General features: G+C 40.5%; 1 protein-coding gene across 1 annotated transcript in view; it reads left to right on the forward strand.

Annotated features, from left to right (window-relative positions):
* INSC (INSC spindle orientation adaptor protein) overlaps positions 1 to 16,331 on the forward strand; it is a 167,243-nt gene that overhangs the window by 68,359 nt on the left and 82,553 nt on the right. The window contains exon 7 of the mRNA XM_074998544.1: positions 12,807 to 12,932. Within this exon, the coding sequence (XP_074854645.1) occupies positions 12,807 to 12,932 (126 nt within the window). The remainder of the gene's footprint in view (positions 1 to 12,806; positions 12,933 to 16,331) is intronic.

Raw genomic sequence — 16,331 nt, forward strand, 5'->3', positions numbered from 1 at the left:
GATGCTGTTTCATGGCAGATGTTATGAAAAATGGGACCCAGTCTCAGTACTGACAGATTTTTTTTAAATGCAGTTGTGATGTTCATAATACATCTGTTTACTTCGAGGTTGAAGTCTTTTATTGAAGGGCTAATTGAATATCCCCTTCAACCATTAAATTCCTGTCTGTGGGGCTAGAAGAGCTAAATGGTAATGAGTATCAGAGAGGTAGCCGTGTTAGTCTGTATCTACAAAGACCAAGTCCTGTGTACCTTATAGACTAACAGATATTTTGGAGCATAAGCTTTAGTGGTCTTTGCCCACAAAAGCTTATGCTCCAAAATATCTGTTAGCCTATAAGGTACCACAGGACTTCTTGTTGTTTTTTAATGGTAGTGGTGGAATTCTGAACTCTCCTGAAATGGTCCACAATGCAGTCTGCTGAGCACAAACAGAACACAGAATATTTGCTTTCAGATGTTTACATCACATCTGTGTGATGATGACAACCCAGAAGAACCAGTCTTACTGGAGCCCAACCTTGTTATTGGCATATGAATTGGCTAGAGGAGGCTGGCTGCTTTTCTGTATGGCTAACCATTGGCCATCTATTCTTTAGGGCAGTGGTTTTCAACCATTGTGCTGTGTGAACTGTCCAAGTGTGCCATGAAATTTAAACAGTTTAACCATTGGAGGGAACTTTATGACCTTGCACCAGCTGGGGCTCAAGCAGCAAGGCTGCCTGAGTCACAGCTAGCATGAGGTTGGGCAATTCCCTGCCCTCCCCACAGTGGTTCTTTGCAGAATCACCATAAGGGAAAACACCAACCATGCAGACCACATTCACACCAGGAGGCAGCTGAAGTGCTTCTTCCTGGCCTGAATGAGCTGGCAGAGAGCTCGCTCCCACTCCTTGGAGTGACAAGGGGGAGAGAGGGAGTGCAGGAGCCTGTTGGAGCTGGGACATGGTTTAAATGCCGTGTCCTGGCTTGAATGGGCTGGTGTGGAAGAGAGCCTGGTTTGAGTGGTTACTCATTTACTCAACATCCCTAGCATGGTGTTGAGCAGATTTTGAAAATGTCTGCTCACTGTTGAAGACAGTGGATTTTGTGGTGGATTTGAAACATTAATGCACATGAACCTTGTTTTTCAGCTTGTTTGTATGTACTCCTAGGTTGCAAACCTCTCTAGTAAAACTGTAACCATAGTACATATAAGTAAATGCGATGATTATTCTTCTGAATCAATTGCTCATAAAGGGGGTGTTTTGTGGAATTGTCTCATTGAAGTGTGCTGTGGTAATGAAAAGGTTGGGAACAACTGCAGTCTTGGGCTAGGCTTCTGATTGAATTAAAGATTCTTTTAAGCATCTTAATAGTGTACACTCTCATCTTCACCACCCCAAACACTGTGCGTTAGGTATTTGACATCTGATTTCTAACCCTCTCTCCACTAAAATTTTATGCTTCAGAGAACTGCCCTTATTTTACTCCAGTAAAGCATTCTGAAAATTCACCTTGTGCTATTCAGAGGGTCATATGTGGTATAAAAACCCCAGTCTATGCTCAACCACATTAGATAACGGGGACAGTTCTGCCATGGAGTGAAGGATATTTGAGCATAAAGAAGTCTGCTGTTCCCCTGTCACATTTCTAGTTTCTTTACCATTTCTAAATCTGCAACCAGTTGTGGATATTTTATATGTGTTTTGCTTAACTGTTTAGGTCCACAAGCCATTACAAGAATAGCTCCAGGAGATTTTGAAGTAAATTTTATCTTTTGCTACCTGACGAGACTTGACTTCCAGTTGAATCAAGACAATTTCTTTTCTTACCTAGTATAAAAGGACCATCATATTCTTTTGAAACATATTGATTCATAAAACTCTAAATGTCTGGTTATCTGTAGGAATTTAACAAACTCTATAGGAATAAAACTAATCACTTTATTTTCAATGGGAAAGGGCAGTAAACACAAGCAGAATTCATTTTTTATCTGTCAGTCATTTTAGCAGCTTTTAGAAATGTTTTGGATCAATAAAGAATAGGCAAAATGCATGTTTTTGTATGTTTTTAAAACTGATGAGGCATTGCAAGGTATATACACTAGAACTCTATCTGAAGTCAACAAAAGGAGCTTCAAGAAGTACTAGTTTTATGCCTTGATTGAAGACAGCATAATCTAGAGATCTAAACCTGTACTTGTAAATTGGCTTTCAGATCTGAAAGAAAATATCTTCTAGGGTTATCTCTCTTTAAGAGACTTGTGGTTGAATCAATAATATATGAACCTCAAAAGAGTTTGAGTAACTTCAAGTTAAAGTCAAAAATTACAGGTCTGGTTTATCAATGAAATCAGAGGCTTGCACCATGTATGTTGATATCATATGCTATTTGTGTAATTAAATTGATGCCAATTTCTCTAACATACCTTTTCAGGATTCATTATGCAATATAAATAATTGGCAAATCATGAACAAGTAACTAAGGGTCTGATCCAAGCTGACAGATGTCAATGAACATACTTCCGGTAGGCTGGGCACTAACAGAGTTTGCAAAAAAACAATGATACTTGTTAGCCTCACTGCAGTTCGTTTTCCTTTACAGTCTAGTATAATATACTTCAGATGGTACACTCATCCCTCATTTAATGAGTACTTTACTTACGAGTACTCGCTAAAATGAGGGACATACATACCTTTGCTCACAAAATGAGTGAACTTACCTTGCTTATATGAGCTGTTCGAGGGGGCGGGGAGACCTGCAGCCTCACAGCTGGCTGTGCTGTAGCCACAGGGTCCCTGGCTGGGGGGGTGTGGTGGGGAGAAACCTGCAGCTGGCTCTGCTTCAGCTGTGGAGTCCCTGGCTGGGGGGTGGGGAGGGAAGACCTGCAGCCCCTTGGCTGGCTGCGCTCTAGCTGTGGGGTCCCTGGGCAGGGGGTGGGGAGACCTGCAGCCCTGGCCTGGCTTGTCCGCTCCCAACACCCACCCCAGCCTGGTCCCCGACTGCCCCCCAGCCCACCGCACCCCCCACAGGTACTGCTGCCACCTTCACCACCAGAGCCACTACCAGGATTTAACCTTCCCTCCTGCTCATGGCCCCAAACTGCTCCCAGTCTTTAAATCTTTCCAGCCCCTCCCTCCAAACCCAAGGTTCACTTACGTTTCAAAAGCAGTGTCACATGCTGCCACTCCTTCCCCAAGTTAGGAAAACTAGGAACCAATCAGAGACTTGAATGTGTATTTTAATGGTAATTTAGTGTCCCTCTTATGAGTTTTCGCCTATGAGCAGAAAGTTGAGAACCAATTGCGCTCATATAGCGAGGGATGAGTGTATAATTAGTTTTCTTTCAATCCTCAAGTTAAACATTTAACTTAATAGCACTGCAAAATACCAAGAGGAACAAGTGTGCCAGCATATTTGTATGATCATTTAGCATTGTCTTTAAAAAGACATGTAGAACAGTATCTCCCCTGCTCCACTCTTGGAATTGGCAAAGATGCCAGGAGTCCAGTAGAGGCAGGGTGGAAAAGCAGCCCAATTCATGAACAGCTTTTTCATACAAATAGAATTCCACTGGCTTGTAATCATATTGACACCTAACTCTCATATAGCACTTGTCATCAGCAGATCTCAAAATGATTTGAAATTTTTAATGGGTTTATCCTCGCCATACTCCTGTGAACAAGGGCAGCATTACATTCCCTGTTTTTTTAACAGACGGAGAACTAAGTTAAGGCTCAGAAAAGTTGTTAACTTTCCCAAAGTCCCACAGAAAGTCTGCGATAGCTTTTGAGGGTGCAATGGTGCTGTAAATCTGCTTTAACGGAACAGCCAAATAATCCCTCGATGTGAGGGAATCCCTAGCTGATACAAAGCAAGCATAGGAAACTACATTGTCTCCTCCTTCACCCCTTGGGACAGGAAGTGTACTGGAAGTGGAAGGAAATGCCTTTCAGGAGATTTATAAGCTGGCAAAAGTGCCATTGTAGTCCTCTGGGCAGTCCTCAGATTATGGACCAGAAAGGTGGCTGTCTCCTTTTTTAATTCAAGTTTTAAGGCAGGGGTCTGAAACTTATCTTAGGGCTAGTGACAGTCCTCAAATTCTCCTAGTGGACCAGTGGGCATTCTCCTCTGGCAGGTCTCGAAGGTGGGGAAAGATCTACATCCATTTCTCACCCCTTCGCCTGTTCCCTGTAGGCTGAGCACTTGAATGGCTACCTAGGAGAAATTCAGGTGCCTCCCAGCTGATTGTAAGAGCACCGATAGCCAGCAGCATCTGTTTCTACAGGTGGTGCGCACAAAATTTATTCCACCCATGCCAGGGGCATCATTTCAGGTTTTTTTGGGGGGAGAGGAGGCAGTGGGGTTGACAGCGAAGCTGAACCCCAGGGCAAGGTGGGAGGAGGCCTGGCTTTATGCCCTGCAAGGGGTAGGACTATGGGAAGAAGGGGTGAGGCTGAGAACAGTCAGTCCCCAGGGCCCCTCCCAAGCTGGCAGAGAGGCACAATACTACTACAGCCCCTGTGAACTGCTCCATGATACATTTCCAATGGGCCAAGAGACCACAGCCACCCTTGAAGGCCTGCCTGCGACAATGTCCCCTCTTGACCCCTGCTGTCATGTGTGGCTGGACTCCCCCCACTTCCCTATGAGGGGGGTGGGTGCACATGCCTGCTTTAAAAATGCCTCCATTGGTAACTGATGAGTGCATTGTCATGGCGTCACAGATCTGTACAAGCACACATGACCTCAGTATTGGTGCACAAGACAAAACTCGCTCCACTTATGGATCAAAAATATTAGAGGGACCTATGCCCCATACCCCAGCCCCTGGCCTCCTAACCCCAATCACATCCCTCTGCCCTGAATCCCCCTGCACTCCACCCAATACTTAAATTTCTTGCAGGCACTATTTTATAACAGAGGGCAGATATGTTGTGGTAGCATACTACCTGTAACAAATGTTGCTTTCATCCCAGGCTATAAATAAATACTGGGTTCCAATCCTAGTGTTCCTCTAAGGTTTTGAGAGGATAAACATCACCTCCGTGACACTTACTGAAGGTACGTGAGTTTGAGAGACTCTGCTAGTCTCAGAAATATTAAAAAGTAATCAGGAGCTAAAATTACTGACCAGCTGGAAGTGAAGGATTGATTAATACAGGGGAGAGACAGCTATAAAATGGTTGCATTTGTTGTTTCTACACAGTAACCAGTAGCAAATATATTCTGGGAAAAAGTCCTTAGAATCCAAAAGTGCATTTGCTATCCTGCTGAGGACTCAACATTTTTGTGTAACAGGCTGGGTCCTACCTGCTAATCTGACCCAGTCCATTGTAAAGGAGAGTGTGTGTCACACAAGTGTGAAGTGGAACTATGTAGAAGAATAGATGCCTCATCCTGGGGTACTGTCATTCCCCCCAGTATTGGAGAGTTCTCCCGACTCCACTTGCTGCAGAAGTGTGTCATCTTGGGTGGCTCCCTGGCCAATGTAGCTCTGAAATTGTGAAAGGAATCCAAGAGCTGGTCTGAGGCAGCCAGAATGTTTCCTGGGACTCCCACTTCCTTCTAACCCAGGAATTTACCCCTTCCCAAGACTATAGATTTAAAAAAAAAACATCTGCCACTGAAGTCAAGGCATGCGCGGCGGATGGGGGAAATGCCTCATCTGTTTGTTGTTCCAGTGCACTGTTACACAAGCTACGGGAAAACTGAAGGCATCTAGAATGTTGTTACCATGGCCAGCATGTTACATTGAGCGCTACAGAATCTTTAATTTCATAAAGGTCAGGGCCTCTGGAAGTTCCTCTTGCAGCCTCATATGTGATTCTGGCCCTTGGTACAGAGAATATTGACTCAGACGGAAGCCACTTAATGTTATCATCCCTTTGTTTCAGTACCCTAAGCTTTTTTTTAATGAGAGGCTGCCACAAAAGTCATCTGACGTAAAGATAAGAATATAACCTGCAGCAGCATGGCTAAAGCGCATAGAAGCCCAAAAATGCAGCTTCGCCTTTGTATGGGAAGGAGTGTTGGACATTACGATGTGTCTGTTTTGTTTTTTAGATGTTCTCAGCACCCATATTTTCCCTTGACTTAACTGGAATTGTGTGAGAGCAGTATTTCTGAAAATTAGCCCCTACGGTAAATGAGGCACTTGCTTTCACTGTGCTAAGAACAGGGTTTGTCCATGAAACACAAACAGCTTTATGCTGTAATTACAACTACACCTACATAGTAAATATTAATTCTAGTTAGCAAATGACATTTGTGAATACCAGATGTCCCTGCAGAACAAATGCATGAATCTGGCCTGTAGTATTGTCATGGCTGACTCACCTACAGCCTGAGCTTGCTCCCATAGAAATTTAAAGGCAAATTTCTTATTGACTTCAGTGGGTGAGGGATCAGGACATATACAAAGAGGGATGAATCAAGTCCCTAACTGTATGTTGTCACTCAAAGCATACAACACAGTGATGTTAAAGGTAAACCATACACATAGCAACAGATTATTCCTTTCTGACTTTGATAAACAGGATGTAGAGAGGGTTCACGCAGTTCCAGCAAAAGAAAAGAGCTGACATCTTGTAGGGGGTTGTCTGTCTGTGTGTGCTTCATTGCACATTCATGGCTCCAGAAAAGGATGGTGAGTCAGAGAACCTGGGGGTTGGGAGAAGATGCTATTGCTTATGCAGCCTCCCAGTGCTGTGGGAGGGGATTAGACCACCTACCTTTCCTGAGATTCTCTAGGTGCATTGCAGCTCTTTCTTGCCCCCTATTCAGAGCTGAAGCAAAAAGGCCAGTCTAGATAATTTTTTTTCCTTAATAAATCACGTACATGTGTTTTTTAAGCATTGAGAACTGAGAATTTACATGCTTGCTTGTGATAGAGAATTACTGTCCAGGTTTCCATTTCTATGAGTTAAGTGGACTCTGACTGGTAGAAACTGGCAACAGTGGGAGAGGCTTAACTTGTTCTGAACTGGAATTTGAGCTCCACTTTGTGGTGTCCCGAAGCACTGTTAAGATGCCTTATTTTGAGCAAAAATGGAATGGCTGTGGGTCAGAACCATCCTCTTTGATGGTTTCTTTACCATTGTGGGATTCCATGGGGAGTGTGCAGAATAAGTGGGCTGTCTCAAGGCAGATGTTCTTCACCCGCTCACTGAGGGCTGATATTTACATGGCGGTAGCACAAGATGTCAGGCGTGATCTGACTAGTGGGACAGACATGTTCCCTTGCCAACTCAGTGTGTTGTCTTTGGGGGAAAACAATGTGGTTAGTGATGAACTGCCCACTTGTACAGTTATTTCTCCTATGCACTAAAACTTATTGGGTCTGATTCTGTCACTATGTATCCTGTGTAGAGACTTGCACCAGTGCACAGTGAACACAAAATACTATGTTATGCCAGCAGATCAGAATAACTGCATTTTTTGTCCCTTTTGTACTCACCTGTGCACTAACACAAGTGATCCTTGAAATGTACAGTAAAAAGAACCTGGAAATGAGACAGGATTTCCTTCAGGAGCAAGGTGAAATGTAGTGTAGCTTTTTGTGAAATTTCGGCACCACACGCACACACATCCCTCAAATATTGACGTTTCCTTGTGAATATTTCACATTTGCCCTATTTCAAATCATCATGCATGGGAAAAAGCCAGCATTGGTGTTTGGGGGAAGGGACAGTAATTTATGTAAACAAACACACAAAATTATTCATGTGGCTTTTAGTTTCATTCTCCCCGAGCATCAGGATCTAGTATCCCCATCCCAGGCCTGCATCCTATTCCTCATCTTCACCCCATTTTGGGTTTCACAGATGATCTAAAAATTACAGCATTAAAACAGGGTGCCACACTAATGTGTAGGTAGCAAGATGAGGTTGGTTTGTTTCATTCTTGGTGGAATTTTTGTTCTTTACCTCCAGTATGTTACTTTGCTAAAATTTTTAAAAGTTCTGACATAAAAAACCTTCAAAGGGAAAATTTACCTGTCCTCTTATTCCTGCTGGAGGCACATTACATTCATTAGAAACAAATAATTTCCTTTTTAGTGAAACCTATAGCATGTTTTGAAGTGCTACATGACTGCTGTTTTTGTTTTGTGAAGATACAGACTAACGTGGCTACTTCTCTGTGACTACAGTATGTGTGTTCATCTCATTGTCAGATTCGAAAACTGTGTGGTGAGAAACAACAACAAGAAGTCCTGTGGCACCTTATAGACTAACATATATTTTGGAGCATAAGCTTTCATGGGCAAAGACCCACTTCATCAAATGCATGAGTGGGATATGTGTGTGTCAGAGGAGTATTTAAAAAGTGGGGTCCCAGTAAAAGGGAGGGCCAGAGCTGACAAGGTCTATTCAGTCAGTTCTTTTGACCCACCCTGGCTCACCAACTAATTTTGTCCCATCAGTGCTTACTCAGCAGTATAAAGGTACTGTCTTAAGCAAAGGAGAGACAGGGAGGAAGAAAAGAAGTGCCGTGGGGGAAACCCTAGGGCTATGTCTTGCTTGCTGAGAACTGTCCGAAAAAGGTATGCAAACTGTGCAGTGCACTTGTGTATCTTTTGCTGACAATTCTGTCAGGAGACGCTTTTCCGACATGTGGCCTGTCCACACAAGGCCAAATGTCAGAAACACCCTCTCTGTTGAGACATCCTTTCTTCCTCATGGAACAACGTGTATCGGAACTCATACTTTATTGACAAAACATGGGTTGACAGAAGCTTGCGGCCTAGACACAGCATAGGAGTACCTAAACTAGTTGTGTGTGGGATGTGTTACTCTGAATAAAGAAAAGCCCAGGATTGTGCTATAAATGTTGGGCAGCAATCAATTTGCATGCATGTGCGCGTCTCACATATATGGTATGGTGACAACAGGATGGTAAATGGAATGAAAACAAGGGCCTGGCATAAGTTATTGGCTGTATCGTTGTCTGGCCATTGTAGGGATGTTTTCACAAAATTCTCATTTATTATGGTATTTTTGTTCCCCTGGACCTTTCATGTTACGATCCATAAATCATAGAAAGATCATTTAAAAAACAGTCATTAGGCTTTGAGATCATAGGGAGACCTCCACAAACTGAGTTATAAATCTTAGCTGTAGCACTTGTGGAAAATTGGCTTACATGAAACAGATTGTTTCTAAATTAATTCTGCATCATGACAGCTAAAAGAACCAGCAAAGGCCAATATCAAATAAATGGTATACAAATAAAGGGGGGAAAAAAAGTTTGCTGTAAGTGACTTCTGATTAGCAGATGAACATTTAAGGGGTAATGATGATGGCCTGTGATTTAATACTGTGCTAACAGTCTTTTTAGGGAGAAAAGAGACCCTTTACCATGCCCCAGACCTGCCTTTCTGGAGTGCTCAGCCTCCACAGTGCTCAAAGGAACTGAAGGCAATATAAGATACTACTCTGATTGCTGGAACATTTTGGTACATCAAAGGTTTCAAGCAAGAATTTTTGGGCATGAAAGGGGAAAAGGGCTTTGGTTTGTCAGTTCTCAGAAATGTTAGTTTTAAGTTCATTTGTAAAACAGGCACTGTTATGTGAGGTCAACTTCCTTGTTTCATCTGAATTAGCTCACACATCTCTATAACATGTTAATCTTCAGCAGGGTAAATTGTTATATAATCATTAAGGATGTAGATACCTCTTCACACAAGGTGCGGAGGGTCTCCTGGGAAGTGCTGTGTCTCTGACTCCCCTTGAAGTCAATGTCAATTGAGAACTTTTGGGTTTGGTGTTTATATCAGACTTCAGTATGGAAGCAGAAATCTCCTCCTTTTTCAGAGTTCCTAGATTCATTCCTTATCAGCTCTTTACAGCTCAGTATAGTACATAGCAAAATGAATAGTATCTCATACTGAGCAATGTGTCTAACCCATTTCTGTCCATGCTAGATAAAAGTGCTACAGGTGTTTATCACATAGAATGTTTGCAATGCAAGTTCCACCATTGTTGTTATCCATTATCAACTCTAACTTAAGACTGAAAAGCAGTCCAGCTGTACTTTAAAAACTAATGAAATGATTTATTAGGTGTTGAGCTTTTGTGGGATAGACCCATTTCTTCAGAAGTGGTTCTATCCCACGAAAGCTCTTCTTCTGAAGAAATGGGTCTATCCCACAAAAGCTCAACACCTAATAAATCATTTCGTTAGTCTTTAAAGTGCTACTGGCCTGCTTTTTGTTTTGATAGTATATAGACTAGCATGGCTATCTCTCTGTTGTTATTCAGACTGAAGTACAGAAATACAGATCTTCAGGAGAGAGCAATGTTTAGTGAGTGCATCCTCTTTGTTTCTGACAAATTGCAAGGTCTTTGAAATCTGAAATAATCAAATATATTCCAACTGTACTGGGTTTAGAAAAAGTGCATTGCACTAACTCTATTGTAACTTTTTCATGGGGGTTGTGAGGCTTAACATCTGTAAAGCATTTTTATATCCTTTTGATGGAAGAAAAGTATGATTGAACACATTAGTTTTGTCAGTACAATATATTTGCCTTTGTTAGTTTTGGTGACTTGGTAATGCACTGTGGTAGGTTTTGTGCTGCTGCTGTATATGCACACACATATCATGATGATTGTAGGAGCAAATTCTGCTCTTAAACACGTGCATATTACTTCCAACGATATCTATGGCAATTACACACGCATAGTCAAAGGCACAGTATAAAATTTCTACCTTGAGTTATTCAGAGTTCATCTTTCAAAATTCTGGTGTGTTCTTTTTAAAAATACTGTCACTGTCTTAGATTTAACTTACTCTAAACAAACACTTCTTCTGTATTGCTTTTGTATGGATTACAGATTTGTAGAGTAATTTATTTTCATTTCAGAAATCAATAAGTTTTTGGTTCATGTTCATGCCAAACCCCCACACAGTAAATCTCTATACATCACAGTATTTTGATGTATCAAAAATGGTAAAGACGACAAATATGAAAACAAAGGTAAACCACCCCAAAAGGATAGTTCTGTGAAGCTGAAAAATATGGTGGTATGTAGACCTTCTCAGGTTTATTTAGGAAGATGCCTGAGGATTTCTACTTCTAGTGAATGTTATTTGGTTCATGTTTGATTATTTTTTAATTAGTTCCTGGAATCTCTGAGTGCTTTAGGCTAAGTTCTTTCATCTACTGTAAACAAGAGAGAGCACATTTCAAATGCTACCATCTTGATTATATCTTTTGCTTTTTTCACAATTTAACGCATGTATAGTAAAAGCACTGCCTTAACACTTGAAACAAATGAGTGAAAATAGGATAAAACAATGGAAAATGTGTTTGGATTTTCTTTAAATTTATATTTACTCTTCCTTATGAATCATGTTTTATGATGTCACCTGTATTCAGAAGAGTGGAGAAACTGAGTCAAATTCTAAAGTGCTAAGTGTGCATGCATCTCCCACTGACGTCAATAATGAGTTCTAGGTGCTCAGATTCTCTCAGAATATTTCTCCAATAGAATATATGTAATTGGTAGGGTTTAATAGTTCTAATTAATTTTTAGAAATCAGTGTCCGGATTAGCTTTTATCTCTTGAGTTTGAAACATTATTCAAAAATCTTATGGTTTGTGACTCTTACGTGTCTCATGGTAGCACTTAAGGCCGCAGCTAAGATCTGTACAATGGTAATCAAAAACATTTTATACCTCTAATCTATCATATAAATAGATGTAAAAAGACTAACCAAGAGCAGGAGAAAGGATGTGTTAAATTCTCTGTTTTGTAGGCAGAAAAACAGAGAAGTCAGGGAAGGAGGGAGTTGGCCAAGGTCAAACAAGTGTGTGGCACAGGTGGGAAATGAGCCCCATTGTTAAAGTTCCAAGGCTTCTAACTTCAAGGTCAACCTTTTATCTCTTCAGCTTTTTTGTAGCAGCTCTCATTGTCTATTATAACAGAATGTCTGTATCTGATATTTCATGAATATCCTTTTTGGGGTAGTTTTCCCCCATCCCTTTTTTACGTCCATTCTGTCACCATTCTTAATTTTGTTTTCCCTTTCTACTGTAGTTCATGCCCTTGCATTTATTTTAGATGTTACGTAAGGTTTCAGTCTCCTTGTTGGAATTAATACTCTAGATTTTCATAGTCATTTGGGCCTCAGAACGAACAGCTTGCCTCTCATATGAAATCACAGAATTTGAAAGCTGATGTTACCTTAGTAGTACTTTGGAATAGTAATGAAAAGTGCCATAATACTATGTAGTTACAAAGGCAAATTTGGAAATCTTTTAAGAATAATCACTTGTATGGATGCATGCAAACATACATCTCTAGCACATCCTTGCAATGTTTTGTCAATATGGGAGGTTAATAATTTTGTGTGTGTGTGTGTGAGAGAGAGAGAGAGAGAGAGAGCTGTAAGACTAAAATCTTTGCAGTGGGTTACTTTTTTTTCTTCTCCTAAAACCAATATTTACTGGCAAAACCTTTTCTTTTTCCCCAGCTAACTTTCCCAAGCAAATATTGTTACTGCCTCATGTCTGGAAATGCTAATGATCATTGTGTGTATAATTTTCACTTGCATGACAAGTTTAATTAATATAGTGTTTAGTAAATGATAATAGTCAATAGTTTAAACACACTTTTCTAAGACTGCATTACTCTTTCATCTCCTAGTTTATAAGCACTAATCAACCTGAATCCTCTGTATAATAACTTTTTTTTGTTTTGTTTTTGTGACAAAGAAATTACTGGAAGAACATTCATTATCCCTGCTTTTTCACAAAGAACAAATAAGTGCAAAGTAATTAGTGTTGCTGACTTGATTTTTTTTGCTTTCCTTTTACAGGAAGGAGGTGTTACTGCTCTCTTTAAGATCTGCCGCCAAGATTGTTTCAGGTGCCTTTATCCCCAGACTCTTAAAACACTGGCATCCATATGCTGTGTGGAAGAAGGGATTCACCAGCTGGAAATGGTATTGTTACTTCAATGGTCTTACAGTTACTGTTCTACAAGAACAGTGGAGGCTCATCATTAATCTTTTCTAGTAATTGGTAACTCGGGAACGTGTTTGGATTCAGTTCAGGCTTCTGTTTGATACCTGGCTTGGTGATGAGCTCAATTTTCCCATACTGAGCACATCTTCGATGTTTACACTATTAGTTCCAGCAATAACATTACCCCTTTCAATTGTCTGTACAAATGATCTCTCTAAGTAGGGATGATTTCTGTAAGGCAAGTAGATGTGTTGATGGCTGTGTCAAGAAATTATTGAAGTAATTACCTCTGGACTTGATAAAGTCTTTCTTTTGTTTAGAAATCCCTGCATTCCAAATAACCAAAACCCTTGAAATGTGGAGGGTTTAAACATGTTTCAGCTCCCCACCCCACCCCCCATTTGTTTTTCCTGACATTCCTGCAAAGCACCTCTGTGTTAATGAGGAGATGTATGAGGGGTATAATTGCGTGAGTATAGAGACAAATAATAGCTGAATGTTAGGAAGAGGCTTCGACCAATAAGCAATAAGTCATGTAGAAGACCATTTTAACACTGATAGCTGACATGAAAACATTATCCCACAAAATTATTTGGACTGCTTATATTTTAATCCACCACCACGCACAGAAGTACACTGCTATATATATAGGTAAAAGAGCGCTTCTACCGGTCACTAAATCATGATCTCATCCTTTGTATTTCATAAAACATTCATCTTCTACAGCTGAATAATGTGCCTCTTCAAGTTAATGATAAATGATTTCATTGCTACTTTACAGTGACATGTCTTGTAATTTGCTACCCAGCCCTCAAGCAAAGTATGACAGCACATCTGCAGCAAAAATTGTCTGTAAGCCTAGATTTAATGAAGATAGCCTCTCACATTTTTGTTGAAATAAGTATTAGTTCAGACTGTTGCAGGAAGAAGTCTCCAGGGTTCACCCATTACAGTTGTAATAAACATGGCAACAAAACTGCTAAAGGCGGGGAAACAACCCGTTAGATCCAGTTTAGTCTGTTTTCTGACAAAGTCAGGATATAGTCCCATAATACAGGATGATCCAAATATTAAGATGACATTAGAAGTCCAAGAGGAAGCAGTTGTCCTTGTTCCTATGTGTATGGGCTGATTGTAATAGGGAGAGGAAGCAGGAAGAACAAGATTGGACAAAATCAACTCTGTGCTCGGTTGTTCAGTTCTTAATTGATGTCTTCACTGTTGGATTAATCAGCTCATTGTCAACTGGACATCCAGTTGCTACCTGGGCACTCTTTCAGAATCTGTGCCTCATTCCCAGTCTTGAAGCTGAGATGAGTATTTTCCTCCATCCAGCTAAACAGATTTAAGGTTCATGATAGGAAAGTTCAATTGCTAGGGATGTCATGTGTGGCAGAGGATAGGTGTTTTGCTTTTTTTTTTTGGTTGGGTTTGTTCCCCCCCCCCCCCTGCCCCGAGTTGAAAAAAGGGAGGTGCAGCTGGAAAAGGGAGTAGCTGGGAAGAAAAAGCAAAACAACTAAACAAATGTTTAATGGAGATTAAATGGACTAGATCTATAATAATGATTTCATTATTTCAACAAAAACATGAGAGGTTCTTATGAATGCATCTGAAGTGGGTCTTTGCTCACAAAAGCTTATGCTCCAAAAATCTGTTAGTCTATAAGGTACCACAGGACTTCATGTTGTTTTTAATTAATTTGAACATCATCTGCAGGAGTTTAGGAAATTGGAAATGAAGAGAACAGACAATCCCCTACACTAACGTTAAAGCTGCCAGCTATCACTCAGTATACTGGAAGGCTATAGCTATGTTAGAAGTTATTTTCAACAGAGAAATCTCTACAGAACCTCTGTCGACAAATTGTCAGTAGAGCAAGTTATGTGTAGCAGCAGAGAACTGCCAGATTGCACTGTTCTCTGGTGACAGAAAGCGGAATGGCAGCTCTGCAAACAAGTCTGCCTGGCAATCCAAGGTCCTCTGTCAACAAGGTGTCCACACTGCACTTCTGCCAACAGTATTTTCTCGACAGTGTTATGCCTCAAATTTTTGAGGGATAACTCTGTCGAGACGAATGCGGAGTTCTGTCGCCTCTGTCTACAGAATGCTTTGTGTGTAGCTGCTCCCTGAGTTATGTCGATAGAAGGTCCCTTCTGTTGACAAAGCTCTCTAGTGTAGACACAGCGGAAGAGTTGCAACTGAGTATGTTCACCTTAATTTTTATTTACCCAGATAGCATCTTGTGGCTCTTGAGGGTGTGTTTATGAATTTAGTAAGCACTGAAGGACAGCAACTGGGGTACTCCTGGAGTCCACTAGATGTTTGGTCCAGAGACAGAGTGAAGTGAAGGAGACTTGTAGATGACCTATGCTCTTCCTGGAGTTTAAGTTTAAGTTCCTGGAGTTTAAGATTTAAGTTAAGCTATTTCTGAAGGGAGGCATGTTTCACACACAAGAATGAAGAGGGAGAAATTCAAAACTAAGTCATGTTGAACTGAAAAATGGAAACGCCTCATTTCAATTTGATATTTTTTTCAAGCTGAAGCAGTTTGAAACGGACCTGCTTTTTGCAGAGCATTTTGGTGTTGCCAAATCTGCATCTTTTCCATGGGAAAAAATGTTCTGTCTGAAAAAAGTTGTCCAGCTTCAATTGGAATTTAACTTGATATTCTGTGCACCATCATCATCAGACCATAGGGAGGAGGATGGTAACCTCACATGGAAAACATTAACATTTCACTGCACTAAGATACTGTACTTTTAATGCAGAAAATTCATTAAAACTGAAGACGTATCCAAAACAACTTAGATTGGATAATTCAAGACAAAATAATATTTGACAATTGGTTTTCAAAGCCTTTTTTAATGCTTGTAAAGAACCACCTAATGCAATATTTAGTGGGGTGCTGATCTAATAGGGAGCAGTGTACTCCTAGAAACAATTACAGGGCTTAATGACTGGAGACATTAGAAATATTTTCTTTTGTTTCTCCAGTTTCATGCAATCTCATCCATTCAGTGGTAGAATAAGCCTATCTGCTGATGTAAATGCTATTAAAATAGGGGAACCAGCATAATAGTGTGGTGATGTTTACAGGTGTACCAGGCATGCACTTCAGTCTGAAGTTTTTCATGGATTTTAAAATGTATAAATAGCATAATAACATTATAAAAAGACTCTAACATGAATGAAGCCAAAATTAAATTTCTGATATTTGCCTATTTAAAGAAAAGCAAGTTTTCTGTTTTCTCTCTCCAAATGTTACAAAGACAGAATCTGGAAGACTGACACTAAAGATATAAATAGTGTAGTTGTAGGACATTGGAGTCAAGTTGTGTTTTTTGTCCTACTTCTGTTGGCAAGAGAATCATTCAAAC

This window comes from Carettochelys insculpta, chromosome 6 (genome assembly GCF_033958435.1).
Source record: "Carettochelys insculpta isolate YL-2023 chromosome 6, ASM3395843v1, whole genome shotgun sequence".
NCBI classification, from domain to species: Eukaryota; Metazoa; Chordata; order Testudines; family Carettochelyidae; genus Carettochelys; species Carettochelys insculpta.